At 40.8% G+C, this 18,078-nt stretch overlaps 1 protein-coding gene across 21 annotated transcripts in view; it reads right to left on the bottom strand.

The window, feature by feature from the left end:
* The window catches only part of BCAS3 (BCAS3, microtubule associated cell migration factor), a 302,111-nt gene that overhangs the window by 179,320 nt on the left and 104,713 nt on the right, over positions 1–18,078 (bottom strand). For 11 of the 21 annotated variants that reach the window (XM_040650521.2, XM_004946730.5, XM_004946729.5 and 8 more), the window contains exons 16-19: positions 16,711–16,861; positions 3,524–3,648; positions 3,157–3,322; positions 1,957–2,057 (exon numbers count right to left, since the gene is read on the bottom strand). In XM_040650521.2, the coding sequence (XP_040506455.1) occupies positions 1,957–2,057; positions 3,157–3,322; positions 3,524–3,648; positions 16,711–16,861 (543 nt within the window). Of the gene's footprint in view, positions 1–1,956; positions 2,058–3,156; positions 3,323–3,523; positions 3,649–9,588; positions 9,634–16,710; positions 16,862–18,078 lie in introns of all 21 variants that reach the window. The other 10 variants (XM_004946733.5, XM_415889.8, XM_004946728.5 and 7 more) reach the window with 1 other exon arrangement.

Raw genomic sequence — 18,078 nt, forward strand, 5'->3', positions numbered from 1 at the left:
GGAATGGAATGTTGGCCGAACAGACAAGCTGCAAGGACTCACAAACATAGCTAGCATCTGTGAATAAAAGCTGGCTTTGGAGAGCACTTCAAGATGACTTAGTATTGCTGTTTTCCCTGAAGACACTGCGTTTGTTAGTCTGGTTAGATAATTCTGCAAAGCAAGAGGCCTGACAGCCCTAAAGAACAATAAACGTACACAGCAATGGACAATATCCTTTCGCTCTCTTTTGAAAATACTGATCTATGTTTAAATTTGTATCATAAAATATTATACAACCAGCATGCATCCTTGCAATGACCTTTCCTCTCAAAGCAGAGCACACATACCTGTATGTGAAAGTAAAATAACACAGAAATATCAGAAAACAATCTGGCTAAAAAGCACAGCTCACTCAGTGCTGTGAGCTGTTAGTTACCTCTGCCTTTTATTTTCTACATTGTGGATTTTCTTCCCTTTCTTACGTAGCATGGAAAAAGGAAGAACCTGCAGGCTTCCCCAACATTTTGAGCTCTCGGTGCACGGAACAGATGGACAGGTAGAAGCAACAGATCTGGTCTGCTGCCAACGTCACTTCTACCAGCCACCTTCAGCCATCCTGCCTCTCGGCCCAGGTGTCCACTTTCTGCATTTTGAATGCTCATGTCACACAACTTGCTGGCATTAGCTGCACTGACAACTGCACAGAGACTCTGATTTCCCCAGGAGTACATCAGCGTATGCCAAGAGTTGTGGAATTCAGCCTGTTACATCACTTCAGCCTTGACTACACCCTCAATAATAAAGAAGAGACTTTATAATCACTGCTAATAGTTTTCTTTGAATTGTGAGAATAAAAAAAACATATTACTTTTATAAATAAAAATACTTATCTATTAAAAATATATGATATATACCAGGGCTGTATAATATACATGCATTATCTGTAAATACAGTTAAATAAATAAAATGTTTGTGGATATGCCATACAATGGGTATCAACCCCTGTAAATGCACGGCTGGGCAGCACAGCACGGGGCAGGTGGGCATCCACCCCTGGAATTGGTGCCAGGGCTCCTGAGGGAAGCAGCTGGAAGCAGCCCAGCAATGAGGATTTCCAGGGAAGTGGGAAAATGCAGATGCTCTTGCTTGTCTCTGAACATCAATTTCATGAGAGGAAACAGCTAAAAGCAAGAGAAGAAGGGAGGGGAAGAAACCCTTACGTCTTTAGGGTACCTAATGGGTCACACTTGCAAGGCCTGCCAAGCACTCACTTTTTGCCTACACATTGGCCTCAAGAGCTTGACTCATATTGAAATGAATCTACACTGCTATCCTGCCATTGGTAGCACAGTTGGTTACAATAAGCTCTTTTCTGAAGGTGAACACGTACTGAAACCAACACAACTTCTTGCTGCATGGATGAGCTCATTTTTATACTACTAAATACGTATCCACGGGTGTGCCTACCCATTCCCAGCTTTTAATGTACCATGCATTTACTCAGCGTAAGTTAGTATTCAGGAGGTGCCCTATAGCATCCCAATGCTGGTCCTTTCCCTACAGTTTGCTGTAATTTAACACAATACACATATTTTGACATATATATAAATAAAAAGAAAAAAGAACATCAGAGCATTATTTCTGGTACACATTATAAATATACATATATATTTATACATTATAATGGAAACGCATGGCAACATTTTACCTTCCCCTAATTATATTATTGCTGGTACACTGCTACATTTCTAAAACTTCATCCTTTATGGTAACTTGTCTCTAAATCCTCATCACGTTTCAGTGATACCTCACACAAAAGCCCTGCCCGTCCTACTTCATTCATTACGAATTTTTAGAAAGTCTATTGGCCAACTGCTGTCATTTTGTTTGAAGAACGCAGCTTGCAAATCCCTTTCAGAAAGTCATGCTCAGCTTACAGCTTGCACATAAGACAAAAAGTTGTCAGCTACTTACAGCCAGCGAGAAGATACTGGTAGTACTGTACTGCATCGGCAGCCAGCAGCAGTGGATGGTTTGCATTAAATGGTGGTTGGAGCTCATTCCACTGAGGAGTTCTGAGGTAAAACACAAGACTATTAATATTTAAGCCTAATACAGAGAATGTAAATCAGCATTTCTGTCATCACATGTAATTATCTATACAAGCTCACAAAATGTTTGTAATTACTTAAATTAGCTTGTTCAAACACTGAAATACACCACAGGCAGCTGTGCAGCACGGCCAAACTGTGCCGATTGTGAAGACAATACTTGTTTGTCAGCTGCAGCAAATACTGCACACAAAAATGACGAAGGCGGTCTAGATTATGCTGGTAAATACATTTAGGACCACGGTAACATTATTTAATATAAACGCACTACAGAACCTGGGGAACTTTTGTGTTCTGTTAACTAGCATTGCTTCAATACTGTAAAGTCATTGAGCATTTACAAACTGTGAAAATAAAGCTGTGTAAAGTTATGGACTATTGATCCAATTAGAATTTTCAATTCCATTACAACCTACTCATTTCAACAATAATGGTCTAGAAGTCTGTGTTGTAATTTTAATTAGGGTGGGCCATTCCTAAATAGCTTGGTAAATCAAGTATTGATCAATCCAGTCCAGCAATAAGCAGCACTAAGGAATATAGGAGCCAAGAAAAATCGATAAGAAAATATTTTAAAACGTCAAAAGCACTGACAAGAGTTTCTCATCAATTCTTGTTTACTTTCCTCCACATGTCAGGAATAATTTCTTCAGCTACCTCGAGAAATGCTGCCTTCAGCTACTTACAGGATAACTCGCCTAACTCTGCACTGCTTCATCTTGAAAACCTCACTCATCTCTCATGGCAGAATTCTGTATTTATAAATATAAAATATATAAAAAACTAAATTACAAACTGATCATTTAAAATCACCAACTGATAAAGATCTCTATTGATCTTATGCGTGTTCACATAGCTCCACGTCTATAAGCACTAACAGAACTACATGAAAATTTAGGCTTGAATTTGCTACTGAGTCCTCTTTCAATGGAAAGCTGTAGGAGTCTATAACAGATAAAAATAACAGCAAAAATCACGATGCAGTTCATTCATTCCTTTCAAAAGAAGTTCATACTCATTTTCTGGACAAGAAGGAGGAGAGAAAGAAAAAGAAATGAGCTACCTAACCAAAGTCCAGCTGGCTCTCGGGCACGTCACCATTTCCAGAGGGGTGTCATCACTAATCTTCGGAGCAGTGCTGAGCGGACGTGGTTCCAACACGTGCTCCACGAGGCTACCGTAGCAGCTGATGATATACAGCGACTCCACTACAAACTGTTTTGATTGATCTGTTTGCAAGAAGAAAGAAAATGTTACTGCAATAGCAGAACAGAAACGGAAAAAGTATTTACAGAAACCGTAGACTATTCTTGGAAGTCACTTGGCTTAATAAACTTGTGGTCAAATACATCAACAAAAGAACTGCAGGGGCTGGGGAGACAAAGAGAAAATCATAAAAAGCACAGTTAATTTTCAGGAAGTTTCCCTACCTTTTTCTCTTTTCAGCCCCGCATTGTTTGCAAACCACGATCTCGATGATCCAAAGACTGCAGCGACACAAAACTCTCCTCCCACAGACTTACTGGGTGAAATCTGTGGAGCCGGTTTGGTTTTGCTTAAATGAGAAATAAAATAAAATTAAGAAAATTGATTCTCAAAAGATTTCGACATCCTTTGCTTAGCAGCCATTCTCAGATACAAATTCAGAGGTGCTGAATATCTGCAGTTCCCCTGTCACGTAGCGGGACTTACAGATGCTCAGTGTTTCTGGATAATAGGTTCCAAATTCCCTTCAATCGCTGAACTCATTAACTGGAAGAACAGCACTGCTTATAATGCAGAATTGGTTAGACTGCTTGAAAGACCCAATATTGAACATTTGCATTCAACAGAAACAAATCCCAAAGGGAATGCAAACATTTAGGAGTCCCTTGGGAATGAAAACACAGACTCTGGGGCAGCCACCCGAGGTGGTCGGTACTTCCCAGCATTTGCAGAAGATATGCGTACAGCTGACGCTCACACTGACTGCTGCTCAGCTACAACCCAGCACAGTGAGGATGGCATTGAAACCATTGCAATAGACGTGAGGAGAGCAACAGGTAAGAGGGAACAGCATGCAGGGGGTAGGAGGGAAGGGAAACAATGTGTACACTCGTGCCGCGTGTTAAAACAAATCAGTAATTGCACCAAATAAAAAGGGTAAGAAAAATTCTCCTATGAAACTTCACAACGTGCATGTAGCAGATAGGGTGGTTTGTCACTGTGTTGTATTGAAACATGACTTTGCATTTTTATTTTCTTCTTTGGCTCCTTCCAGGTTTGTATGAATTCAAAGCTGTTTTCAGAGCACTGCCCATTCCTTCGGCCCATCAAACCTGGATCTCATTTGATCCTTAACAGGAACACAGATGGAGAAGTTCACACAGGATTCCTTCTTACCCATGTCCTATTCTTTTTTCCATCTTTGCAATTTGCTTTCTCTCTCTTTCTTTTATTCTATGTCACTGCTTCATTCTCTTCCTATCTTTCCCTCCTTTCCTTTTTTCTCTCATTAATTCTTATTCCATAATAAATCAATCTGTGATTACACCATCACATTCTTATTTAAGTTCTCCAATCCTAAGAGCTGTGTGTGCAGATACGTATGTGCCATAGGTCGCAGATACAGCAAACCTGTGGTTACATGTTTCATCTGCAGAAAAAATAAGAAATAAAATAAAATAACAACATGAGAACAACCTTCCAAAAGGAACTGCATTACACTGACTGTATATTCCAATGAACATTCATGGACTCAGGCTGGTCCTGAAGCTCTTCTGCTTACACCAGAAGGTGGAAGGTCCCCAAAGAGCAATTGCAATTTATAGTCAGTAACTCTGATATTGAACTACCACAAAGCACTTAATATCCAACTGTTACATCTGCAATTGCAGATTACCGGATCTGAAATCTGTGCTCCAAAAAGTTCCTGACCACAATATTAGAATTAGAATTGATATTAACAAAGTACTTACTAGCTGCTCATAACAATTCAGAATTGACTTCTCTCACTTTGAATAGTCATCTGTCACATGAACAGTCCTTTTAATCAGTTCTGGGACAAACTGTGTGTTGAAAACTATTTTTAGTTCTCAGCTTCCAAGCATTCACACATGGATCCCAATGCAAAAATAATAATGTAATGCGTTCACTAATTACAGCTTCTTACTTACTGATTTGTACTTCAAACAATAAGTGATTTTAATATTAAACAAGATTATTGAGAAGGATGATGTTGCTCCTCAATCAGTACAAAGCCAACTATGAGTACTGATAGGATTCAGTCACATTCGCTTCCTCATAGATTCTCTTGAAAATAACCTTTCTATGCTATTCTAATATTCCTAATCTTCTAAATATTTACATAACATAACCCAAGGTTACCCAGGTAATTTAAAAAGGAAAAAAAAAACCAAAGTAGGAGCAAATGCTATCCTCAAATACAAGCCACAGACATAAGGGACTTCAACCATTGCTTCGAGCCTTTCAGCAGAAGGGAACCTGGGATCAACAATAAATTACAAAATCTGTGCTGACTTTGGGACGCTCTTAGTCCCAAAGACCTTTGCTCAACCAAACACGGATATAAACAGCATTGGAGGAAATGCTCTCAGCAACATTCTATTTACTCTCTGTCTTTGAAATGTACATCTTCCAAGGCATGCACTGAAGTGTTGGCTTCAGTGCCAAAACATTTTCCGTTCCAGAATGGTGTTCTGTAGTCAGAGAGAGCAGACCCTGTAAAACATGATTACTCGTGGTTAAACTTAGTCCTGCGAAAAACAAAACCCAAGGACTACTACTGCATCACAGTGGTTTCTGCATAGTTCTGAAAAAAGGGCAGGGATGTCAGCAAGTCTACACTGAAATTATTGTAACTGCGGACCCTTTCGGTTTCCCACCTTTTCACTTCAACCTCTGAGTTTTCATCAATGCGGTCCAACTCAAGTTTCTTTCTTCCAGTAGATCTCAAAAGCCAAATTATTTTCTGTAATGGTAATGCCATTAGAAAAATATATTTCCATGTCGTTATGATATTTTAACAACTTGAAAACTATAAATCCTCATCATTACGTAGATGCAAACACCCTCTCAGCTTTATAAACGATAACAAAACAGTAATGTTGAAGGTAGGTGGTGAATGACTGGTTTCTGCAAAGAACTCCTGCTCTTTCCTTGCTCTTAGCCTGTCAGCACTTCATAAATTATTCCATGAGCTGAAATTAAGGCACATTTGGCCTCATTTTTAAAAACAGTTAATTTCAAGGAATCTTCATAATATACTAACATTTAGAATATTACGCTGTATTTCTTTTGCTGGAAAGGGTTATGATGCAGGAAGAAGGGCAGGTTGTTGGGAATCAACACTAAGAAATAAGAAAAGTTAAACTAATCTGACCAAAACCTTTGCTCTTAATTTCAGTCTTCCACCGTGAGACACAACGGCCCTGTAAGAGATGCGGAGGATAAATTGTTAGCAGCCCTCTTCCCGTCTGGGGCTGCCCACCTACACCAAGAATTCACCACGGCACAGAGGTGTTCTTATCCCAGTGGTATCGATGCAGAAACCTACAGCAGAAGGTTAAAAAAAGGGAAAAACGTAACGCAGAAGGAGCTAACAGTGCCAGAGTTCATCTGCAAAAAAGAACCGTTTCTGCTAATTTCACCCTAGGGGGGCAATAAGGGGTTTTCCTCCGTCACTCGAGCAGATCGTGCCCATCAAAGCAGGGAGCCGAGGATCTCAGGCAGGCTCTGCCATCCACTTTCACCACCGGATTTGCAGAAAGCTGCCCCTGCTCTCCAAGCCCTGTGCAGCCCCTCTGCAAGAGGCCCTGGTGTGGGAAAGGCCCAGAGAACCGCAGGGTACAGCGTGGGGCTTCTCCCATTCAGTGAGCTCTGCTGCAGGATGGATGAAGAACACTGCAGAGGAGAAAAGGAATGGAGATGGCCGTGCCCTCCTGCCCAGCACACCGACCCCTCTGTCACAGTGCAGCTGCTCGGGATGTGGGGTTGCTGCTCCACCCCTCAGCTGAGCTGTAGTACAATGGTAACAGAAAAATTGGTGTTATAACCCTTGTTCTGCCATAACATCAATGAGATCTCTGCCTCAGCAAAGGCAGTGCAGTGCAATTTCAGTTTCCAACAGCTCGCATTCACCCGTCCCACTTGAAGACGGTGACAAAGGCACCCAATAGAAACTTCATCTCAGTACAGGACATTTGGGGAAATTTGTGTTGCTGATAATAACTTCTCTGACATAATTTTGGAGGACGATTCCCATTTTGAATGTAGGAACGCTGAGAATAGATGTATACATAGCCAGTAAAAAACACACACATGCACTTTCTATGGAAAGAGCACAAAAGCTGACAGGAACAAACTGAAGATAATTAAGGTACCTCTGTCATCTCCTTAAAAAATGAAGACTGCAGCAGGAGCGTGCAAGTTCTCTCATGTTGACAAACCAACAAAAGATCAAGAGCTGCTGAAACAACTCAGCACTATGGCTCCTTGACTCCTGTAACGAGCCCTCAAGTCTGCCATAGCTTCTGAAAGCGTGCTCCTAACAAATCAAGTGACATGGCTTTAAATGTATAAACAAATATATTTCAGACCCATGAAATGAAGAAATCGATTTACAAAATCAAATGTTGTGTACAAAATAGGGCGATTCTCATTCTCTGCAGCCCCCGTTTGGTTTTATATCACCACTGAAGAGGTTTTAAACATATCAGATTCATAAAAACCAAAGCACTGATCTGTAAGTCACTGCACAAATAATCCACAGAGAAATGCACCAAAATGGTGCACCAAAATGGGTGCACTCCTTTTTTGAAGGGAGAAGTTTTCTCATAAGTGGCCACAAAAGTATCAGAGAAAAATACTGCTTAAAATGTACAGCTACAAAATTACTAAAAAATCCTATCTGTCTCAAAAGACACACATCTTAATTACTTCATCGTTGTGCCGAAAAGAGGGAAATAAAGACATGTTCCCAGTTGTCAAATCGTGAATAAAACAAGAGAAAGCAAGAAAGAAATAGCAGGCTCCTTTATTCGCCAGGCAGTAAGCTGTCAAATCTCCATTCATTTTGTTTACATAATTTAGGTCTCATTAAGACTTTAATGGAAACAACATGACTTCTTTCCCTGCGCAAAGTGTGTTTTTTATCCCAATTTCTCTGTAGGCTAGTAAAGCCCATATTTGTGAGCTAGCACTGGCATTAAACAAACCACAAAAGAGTCTCGTGAAAGACAGGCAACGATTTCTGAGTCTATTTCATATATTCCCCTCTTTAATCTCGGCCTTTTAATCTTGCTTCAATCTCAAATCACTTCTGGTTGACAGCCTCCCGGCCTCGCTTTGCTGCGGCGCTGGGAGCCCACGCTACGAAGGGAGCACCCAACAGCCATTGGCCAACGCTGAGCACTCTGCTTCCACAGCCCTTCACTTCTTACATCACCACCAGACGAAATTTGGGTGCATCACAGAGTACATTTAGGAACGGTCCATAGGAATACTGCTTCAGGAGCCAAATACACACTGCGCTGTTAATTCTTTCCCATGCAACGCTCGCATAATAGCGATTCATGTGATAAGGAGTAAAGAAATGTCTCCTTTCCTTTTGTCTCATAGTGCCTTTGCTTTTCTAGAGTTTGCACAGCTTACCCTTTGTGAACCACCCTCCTACCACGACCTCTCTGCTGAAATAATAAATTCACAAAGACATACAGACCATGTACATTTCCTAAGAAAAGCCCCACAGCTTCCAACTTCTTCCAATCTTGATGCTTGTAACGGCAGCCACCTCACATAATAAAATGTGGCTGGCTGTTACAAAGCACTGCATGAATCCTGAACCAAGCTCTGGCAAAACGAAACTTCTGAACTGTTCTTCCTTTGAAACATACTTCCATCTTACATATTAAAAAAAATAATACATTATTATTTCAAATATCCTTACATTGAGGGAACTGTGGTTTGTTTTTCTCTCAGGTGTGATAAGCTTTCTGTATTATTATTTTTTTGCAGTGCCCACCTGACTTGCTGTATGTCTCTTACTGCAATACTTTACTGTCTACTCACTGCTAATCTGGCTCAGTATCAGGAGATCATCATTGATGTTTACTGTCTGCAAGCAACTTGGTGCCACTATAAGAAGGGAAGCTATAGAGAAATGCAGACCTGCTTTGAAAATCATTTGCAATCCTTTTTGCCTGCTGGGAAATAATTTATTTTTTCAGCTTCTTTACTACTTAAAAATTAAATGCCCTCTCAAATGTTAAAAAAAAAAAAACAAAAACAGAATGCATTTGTTTGACAACGCTTGATGGTGAATATGCATCCACAGCTTAAAAGTGAAATTATGCAGTGCTTCCACCTATGGATCAGCCATGCAGTAAACAATGTGGAAAAAAACATAAATCCCAAATAAAAAGTCTAAACACAGAGTTATATTTAGTGAGTAGAGCAAATGAATCATAGGCATGCTGGGATTGAACTGGGAACTCACCATGGAGCTTTTATGGAAAAACATCCTGCTCCAAACAGGTAAGGTCTTCACAGAAGGGGGAAAAATGCACAGAAATTAGATGAAAACTCAATTACCAACAAGTACACTCTACATCATGCTATTAAGATTTACGCAGAAGGTAAACAAAATAACTTTCATAACCATTCATGATGCCCTGAAAGAGATGTAGACCCCTCACATCACCAGCATGCTGACACACAGAGCAGTGCCTGCCCAGCGCACGGTGCCACGGACAACGCGAGCGGCCACACAGCGAGAGCTCATGGGCAGCTCTCCATGCACCACGGCTGTGACACACAGAACGCATCAGGTGCAGGCAGGCTTTGACGTTGTAGTTCAAGTTAGACACACAGTTTAGTTCTCCTTCCTGAAATCTGCAGGCAAATTTTAGGCAAATGCAGTCAAGAGAGCCTTAAATAGACGCTGGAAGCCATAATAGACAAACAAAGTAAATAAGCTACCAGAGCAACAAATGTGTGGCTGCTCCCCATGAAACACTGAAGTTCTGCATGGGACAGTTTGGTGAATGTACTGAGCAGAGGTACGTGCTATGCAAAAGAGACCGCAGTACAAGGCACTCCTCTGGGGGAAAGCTTCGCAGCCCTTTTCCTAGGATAGAAAGATACTATCAAATTAACTATCTTTAGCCACTAAATGACCCAGAGATCTTATTCCCCCATTTATAAGCTTGCACAGAATGCAGGAAAGAGAACCCTAACTTACTTCAAATATATCTGATGTTAACAATCACCCAATTCATGGAGCTCAGTGCCTTTGGCCACTCAGCACTGTATCTGCACCATCGTTTGGTTGTTGCTGAAGTCCTTGGTACAGTGCATAGAGTGGTATCACACACCATCAATTTTAAAGCATTTTGCATGGAATTTCCCCTTGTTTACATCACAAGCCATTGCCATACTGACATTTGCATAAAATCTGAAAGGCAGAACAGGAGGTAAACGTGGAGCTGCTCACATGCTCGTGGCTCCTTTGATTCCCATCCGGGATGTAACATTACCCACAAAATTACTGAATGGTTGATTTGGTAAATGCCAAGGTGCCATTTTTCTTTTCATATGCAGACTCAGGGATGAATTCTGGCCAGTTGAAACAAGTGAAGTATTTTCAGGCAATCAACTAAACCCAACAGGTCTGCCACTGAGAGGTATAACGCACTCAGCCTCATGTATGCACATCTAAAGTTACAGCAGCACAAGAAAAGAAACAATGAAAAAACTAAATCTGGCATGAGTGCAACATCAAGGAATGCAGACATCTTAGAAAAAGACCTTTAAGGTGGAGGTAGAGAACTAAGTCATATATCCTTCTACATTCTAAGATGTAAAAATCCAATCAGGAACGGAATAGTGTGGAAAAAAATCCTGTGCTCAGTCCTCATTTGACAGAACAAGCTGCCTTTCCAGACATAATGCACTGTATCTGAACAAAACCCCAACTACACTGCATGAAACGTATGAATTGCATGCACTGTGTGAGTGGTAGGATGTCCCATACAGCCAATACTCAGTGCCTAATGGAGCTGAGGGCCGTTCTCATGGCTCAGCATCACATCAGCAAAGCACTGTTGCACATTTTAAGCACTGAATGGAAAGCTAAGGATTTTGTACGGCCCACAGCCAATCAAGTTTAATTCCCAGAATTTATCCCATTTGTATTTGAAGAGTCGCTGGAGAGTGGGCAGCTCTGCCTGGGAGCCTGGAATTTCTCCATCCCGGACGTTTAGCAAGCAATTCCTTTTCCACCTGCCTCAGCTTCTGTGTCTGCACAAAGCAGGCCAGCGATGCTCATAGGAGTGCATTACACCATCGTGGAAATCTGGGGCTTTTAGCCCACCATACTGTACTGACCCAATTATATTTTCACATAAAGAAATTCTTTCTAGTTTAAATACAAATTACCTATGGGGATACAATCTTCAGCAGAAGATGTTTTCTTGTTTTGTAGTGTTGCTGTTGTTATTAGCATTTTTTTCATACATTGACTCAAAACCTTTAATTATGTAGAAAATGTAATTAGTCAAAATTAGCCAAAAGACTAAGGTGCAGTCTTGTTTACAGCCATAAGAAAGACAGAACATAGATTTTTATGTTCCTGAGTTCTACTTTCTTTGAAAATGACTATTTTTTCCCTAAGATATTTAAGTAACTGTTTTTCAGTATTTCCTTTGCACAATATGGATGGTATGTTAATGGGGGGAGTACAAATTACAGGATAACCCAACCTTGAAAAGACAGCACCAGATGGCTGCGCTCGATGACAGCAACAGAGCAATGCCAAGGCAGAAGCCTCACCGAGGTCCTCTGCTCTCGTGGTTAGTGGGGAATTCTAAAGGAAAATTAATAACTGAAGGTGATTTATGATTCAAAATTCCAGCAGCATTTTCTTAATTTCTTATCTGAGTTTTAGCAAATTCAAAACTGAAATATAATTCCGTTTCCCTACGTTTAATACAAACTCGCAACTATTTAAGTTTTTAATAAACTGTGTGATACTGACTTACTCAAACCCCCATTGCTATCCCAGCTGCATTTGGTATCAGTTACAGCAGTTGCTTTATAACCAGAATATATTTTATAAAATGTTAAAGCGACGTAAAACACGTCTGAGAAATGTGCCTGAGAGTGCCTGCCGGCAGCACACACACCAGTCAACCTATTTCAATGAATTCTTCAGATTTGCTTTTCATATTGTCTTCATTTGTAGTTACTGTACGTCCATAACTTTGCTACGACGACACGTCTTTGCACACATAATTTTTGCTTGCCCCAGTAGTGAAACCTGGGATTAACCAAGCAAAATAGAATAAATGGATATCAGTGACGTTCAGTACGTGTTAATATAAGCAAAGAGAAACATTAAAACGATAATATCTCAGCCTGCTTCAACATCAGACGCTTAACCTACTCCTCCCCTTCTTCAGGGTGCAATGAGGAATGAAAAAGGGGAACTGGATGAAGAACGGATGGAGTTTCATGTTTAAAACCTCACTATCCATGGTTACTGGATGGAAAAATAAAAAGTCTGCTTCTTTTCCTGCAAGATGCATTGGATGTCTCTCCTTTGACGAGACCCAACGAATATAGGGCACATTTTTGTGTTTCCCTAAATCTATAACGAATTTGAGAATGAAGTATGATACAAATATAATGGCCGAACTGCTTGAGAAAGTTAAAACCAATGCTGCTGTCAGAGAAGTCAATTTTTAAAATGGCCATTACTCTATCTTTTATTTCCCTCCTCGCTATTACAGTGCATCTGCGTCCCCATGTTCTTACACTGGAAACAAACTACAACTCATTCCACAAACACAAGGCACACTTATAAAGCTACTGCAAAGCACAAAGCTGTCCTCTAACATATTCAGATACACTCCCTTTTACAGACAAGCATGAGATGGACCGTACAGCTCTTCCTCTTTCCAATCTATAAGCTCTTTGTTACAGGAGCAATGAATTAACCCATTCACAAGACCTGAGAAGGAATTCAGCATAACTATTACAATAATTCTGAGAGGGAAACTGAGGCACGGATCTATAAAGACTTATTAAACCTATCTCCTTTACCGTCTTGCATCCCCCTAATCTTTAAAACATTAGATGCTTCCTTCCTCATTAGTGCCGGAGCCCCTTTGGGAACGTCTATCTGCTCCTCAGAATGCACTGACAGCACAAACTGCAGGAAAGTGAGTCAGCGGGATGAGAAAACATAGGGACGAAAATGAAGTGCTTCTGGCAGTGGGGAAGTTGCACTGGGAGACCTGAAAAAGCAAGGGAAGAAATGGAGGGCCGCAGTGATGGGTAAGAAGGGAGGTACCGCTCGGAGGTACGCAGTGCTGAGAATGGAAACTGTTCAGAATCAGAGCTCAATGCCCCATCAGATAACGCTCCCAAAAATACAAGCTCACATGAAAAAAAATATCTGTGATGAACAGCACCATCGTAACACAGCTCCACATTCTGGTCTTTCATCCCCATAGGGCTACGGCGAGCACTTCTGAAGAATTTACTGCCGTTCCACTTGTCAAATAAAGTGACATGCATTGAGCTCTGCTGGAGACAGATCCTATTAAGAGCAGTGATCGGTCCTTTCACCTGAAAAATAGTTTCCTGTCCTGGATACTGGCAGAACAAACCCCTACATGGTTAATAAAACCTGAAAAACTTAAGTAAGATATCTTGTATTAGAGAAACTAAAAGGAAATAGAATGGACGAATCCAGAGTGGGGAAATTATACCGCGTTCTTTTTGGCTTGCTTTTTACTTCTCAAAATATACTGTAACAGAATAAATGTGTCGTTCTTTTAACGTTGCGACAACGGAAAAGGAATCAGCTTTAAGGGCCACTGAGCAGCGATGGTAAAATCCAACCGATTGCAATTCCGCCTCCTTTTCTGATCACTGCACAATCACAAGGTTAAGCAGCTGCTTCCAAAGAAGAGCCTTGTTTCCTTGGAGCGCTGCTTAGAGGTGCTGACCACGTAGGTGTAAATACATCTGTCTTTTGCCATTTGCAGTAATACATGCCTCCTACACTTCTCAGAGTGAGGCAGATGGTCCCTGTCCTGTCTAAATATTACACTGTACAGACTTACATTGCTATGTGTTTGCAGAAATATGAGGGCAGATGTTAAATATGTTAAACACACGCTTTGCCCCCTGGAGGCTTAAGTTAAGGCTGCTGTCTCAATTTGGTCATTTTAGGCATGCCAGGCTTCCTGGATGCGAGGCATTCCTCCTAAATCCCCGCTTCATAAATACAGCTTTTCATGTTAATTTTGTGTACTTTCATCAAACGTTTTGGATGCAGAACAAATGAAGGAAGCACTCAGCTGAACGGTACACATCTACACCAGCACTGCTGAGATCATCGTCCTCATTCACGAAAGCTCCATTTACACAGCAGGGTATTTCCCATCACGGTTTTTTCCTCCCCTTACATAAACCTCCCGATTTTAAATTTAATTAAATTTAGAAATTACAATACTAGGGCATGGGCAGGCTGAGAGCGGTAGAATTTCATCAAAGAAAACTATGGATATGGACACTATTTTGAGTACGTTTAAGAAAAATAAGGATAAAACACTGCACTCAGAATGTCAATTTATTGCATCTGTAATGGCCGTAGTGAAGTCTGCAGGTATCATCGTGGCAATAAAGACACTGCCTTTGTAAGGGCAGCTGTGTGTTACTGTGACAGCCAAGCACCTCCAAAACTGCACCGGAGACTGTTTTTGTTTCCATCATTGCCCTCACCGCCGCTCCTGCCGCTGCCTTCCCCTCACCGACCATCAGATGCCTTCTTATGTTTTTCCTACGTCTCATCCACCTGGTTCTAAGAGTGTATTTCTTTGTGTCCACATTTCTGTTCTCCTCTGATGGCACTCTTTAAGAAAACCTTTGTGGTGTTTTTCCTTTTTCAGGAACTGTAACTCGCTGCTTATTTCCACGCACCTTCCCTGAATTTCGTTCCCCTCCTGCCCTCATCCCAAATCCCACCCTTCCATACTTACAAAACTAATCGGATTGCTGACACAATCTATTCCCCTTGCAAGAGTTTAAACTGTTAGCAGAAAAAAAAATGCAAACACAGACCACTGAAATGTCTATATAGAAGAAGTAAACCACAGCATTACCCTCGCGCTACTTCCTTACTGTTTCCTAGCACTCATTTACAATTACCCAGGGAGTCAGGGACATAACTGCAGGTAGCCTCTTTCCTTTGGGCAACTGAGTGTCTGCAGCTCATGATTTGGTTCTACAAATTGAATGAAGTTGCTGTTTGCAGCAGTGAGAGCAGGACTGCATTGTTAGACAGACATACAGAGAGATATACATGTACATACGTGCATACAGATGTCAGCTTTGGAAGCCCATCATGCATACTTAGTGCACTAAACAAACAGTAACAGATTTCACAGAATGCTCAGAACGCTGCAGCACAGAATGTGGGAATTATTCAGCGAGAGAGGAAATATCCCTCAGATCTGCTTCCAAAAAATAATTCCCGGACCATGAAACACAAGGTGGAATTCACCTCATTATTGATAAGCAAGAAGCCACTGAAGCGAAGCAGTGCCTGCACCCATTTACCAAAATGCAGGAAAATGTTATTAACTTGTAGGATTGACAGTTGTTTTGCCCAACCACAAGCCAAACTTGATCTGTGTTTCTTACAAATATGAAAGCAGTCTGTAACTCAATGCATGAATCAGCCTTAGAAATGGTAACCAGAAAATATTCAAGGATTTGAACTACTAAAAACTGAGAGGGTTAAAAAAAAAAAAATCACCTGCTGGTTTTATGCATTAATTGCAAGAACTGAAGAACTGAAATTTAGCAAGAAGAAAATAACAACGGTTGAACAGAAAGAAGTAACCTAAAAGGTGCCATAGTTTATGAAACTCGGAGAACCCTCTTTGTAGTTTCGATGTGAATGTATTTAGTAGAGCTCTGGATAATAAGCATTTCTCAGTTCTTTATCATGGCACATCCATGAGCAGCACAGTGCCGCTGATTCCAGAGAGAAAACCCACATGTGAATTTCATAGCACAAAACAGTCACTCCAGGAGAAAAATAAGGTCAAGAAAACATCAGGATTACGTTTTCTCTGCACTCAGCCTGGCTCGCTGTCTTTCAGTTTCTGATAGTCAGAAAGCATCTCTGCTTGAGAAGTTTGGAAATCAAAAGAAACAAACTCTAAAAAAAACCCCAACCACGTAAACCCATAACTTATTCTGATTGAATACAGCTCTGCTTATGTTTCATACCAATTCCTGGTGTGAAACTTCTCCTGATGTCAGCGTGCGGTGTTTCCCATATGGCAGACTGCAAGAAAACGGCTCATCCGAAATACTGCTGAATTCTTAGAGATCTGTGCTCAGTTTTTGTTTGCCTATCTGCGCTGGCTTTCTTTTCTTCAGCTCTCCTTCCCCCATACCCAACCGCTCTGTTACCACTACGTTACACACACTGCAATTACGAATAAATACATCAATTAAAATGGAATACAACTAGGAAGAAATCATTCCCACGTAAACGACACATAACAAGGTTGAGAAAGGTTTGTGCACACGCACTTACCCTGTGCGTTTGGTGATGGTCCCTAACGTCATTGGCTGCTTGATTTGAGCGAGAGGCAACACCACGGTCAGACTGGGGAGCGGCAGCAGTCGAGGGTTCCCAGGGTTGTTGTTGGTGAAGTTATTGTACGTGTCCTGGCTGTTCAATTTACCTTGATGGGGTAGAGACGTAATAAAACGTATGAGTGGAATTTGCTCCTTTGTTTATCATTTCTAACAAATATTGGCAAAGAAAGGAAATAATGAGCTCCTATTGCAAACAAAAACAAATCTAAAACAGTCACTTTCATTTCAGGTAAAAAAGACATCACGATAAGGGAAGCAGCAAATCTTTATTTGTATGTAAGCAGGGAGAAGGGTGCCCTTCCATGGCTAGGATATTCGTCATGCTGCTGCTGCTTCCCCGGCAGATTTGTTCACCCAAAAGTTTGGGAGTTAGGTTTGAAGAACAGCCTCTGCATCCAGATCTCTATGGGGGAAAGAAAGAAATAAAAAGAATATTCTGGAAGGGAACTTTTTCCTGAAGGACCACATTCTCTGCTGGCAATTGAAAGTTCTGAAAAGGTCGCTCTCGTTGTCTCTCTAGATAAAGGCACACAGAATAGCAAACTGCTGAGCTAAGGAAGAAAGCAAATACCACAAGTAACTGCATCAAGTAAAGCCGTACCCAGCATCACCTAAAAATCAAGTATTGAAATGGTCAAAGACGTGATATTCATTAAAAAAAGAGAGGAATAAAATGAAAAAAAAAATGGTATTCAAAAAGGGAAGGAGAAAACATAACAAAAAATCCCAACAGCCCTAAATTTAGCTTGTTTCAAAGAGGTCTGTGCTGGATATATGCCCGGTTTAGATACGCTTTCTTACTTTCTGTATCTTTCTATAGTCACAACCTCTCATTCTTCAGTTAGAAAAGGAAACTCGCTGCAAATTTCATGGACAGTAAAGAAAGAAATGTGAAGAAACCAAAGAAAGAAGTTAAACAAAAAAGGGGCCAGTCTGTTTATAGCAGAATCAAAAGTACTTTAAATAGACAAGCAACCATGAATTAAAAGGTTTAGATCATTAACTTGTTTTTCTGTGCTCCTATAATGCTGTGAAATGCTTGCTTTGTTCTTAATCAAAAGGGAGCCATATTGGGAATTAGGTTCCTAAACAACCGCTGCATTCTCCATAGTTATTATACAAATCCCAGGCCAAATCCATACAATCTGACTGAAGAGCAGCCACCTTTTTTCAAGGAAGAAAAACAGCACAGAAGAGGGTTTCTCACAGGAAGCTGCCTGAAAAGCTTTAATGATACTTCAGATGGGCTGCAAATAGGAAAAGGAAGGCAGAAAAATCTTAATGAATGTCTCATCATCTTAAA

Source organism: Gallus gallus, chromosome 19, assembly GCF_016699485.2.
Source record: "Gallus gallus isolate bGalGal1 chromosome 19, bGalGal1.mat.broiler.GRCg7b, whole genome shotgun sequence".
Classification (NCBI taxonomy): domain Eukaryota; kingdom Metazoa; phylum Chordata; class Aves; order Galliformes; family Phasianidae; genus Gallus; species Gallus gallus.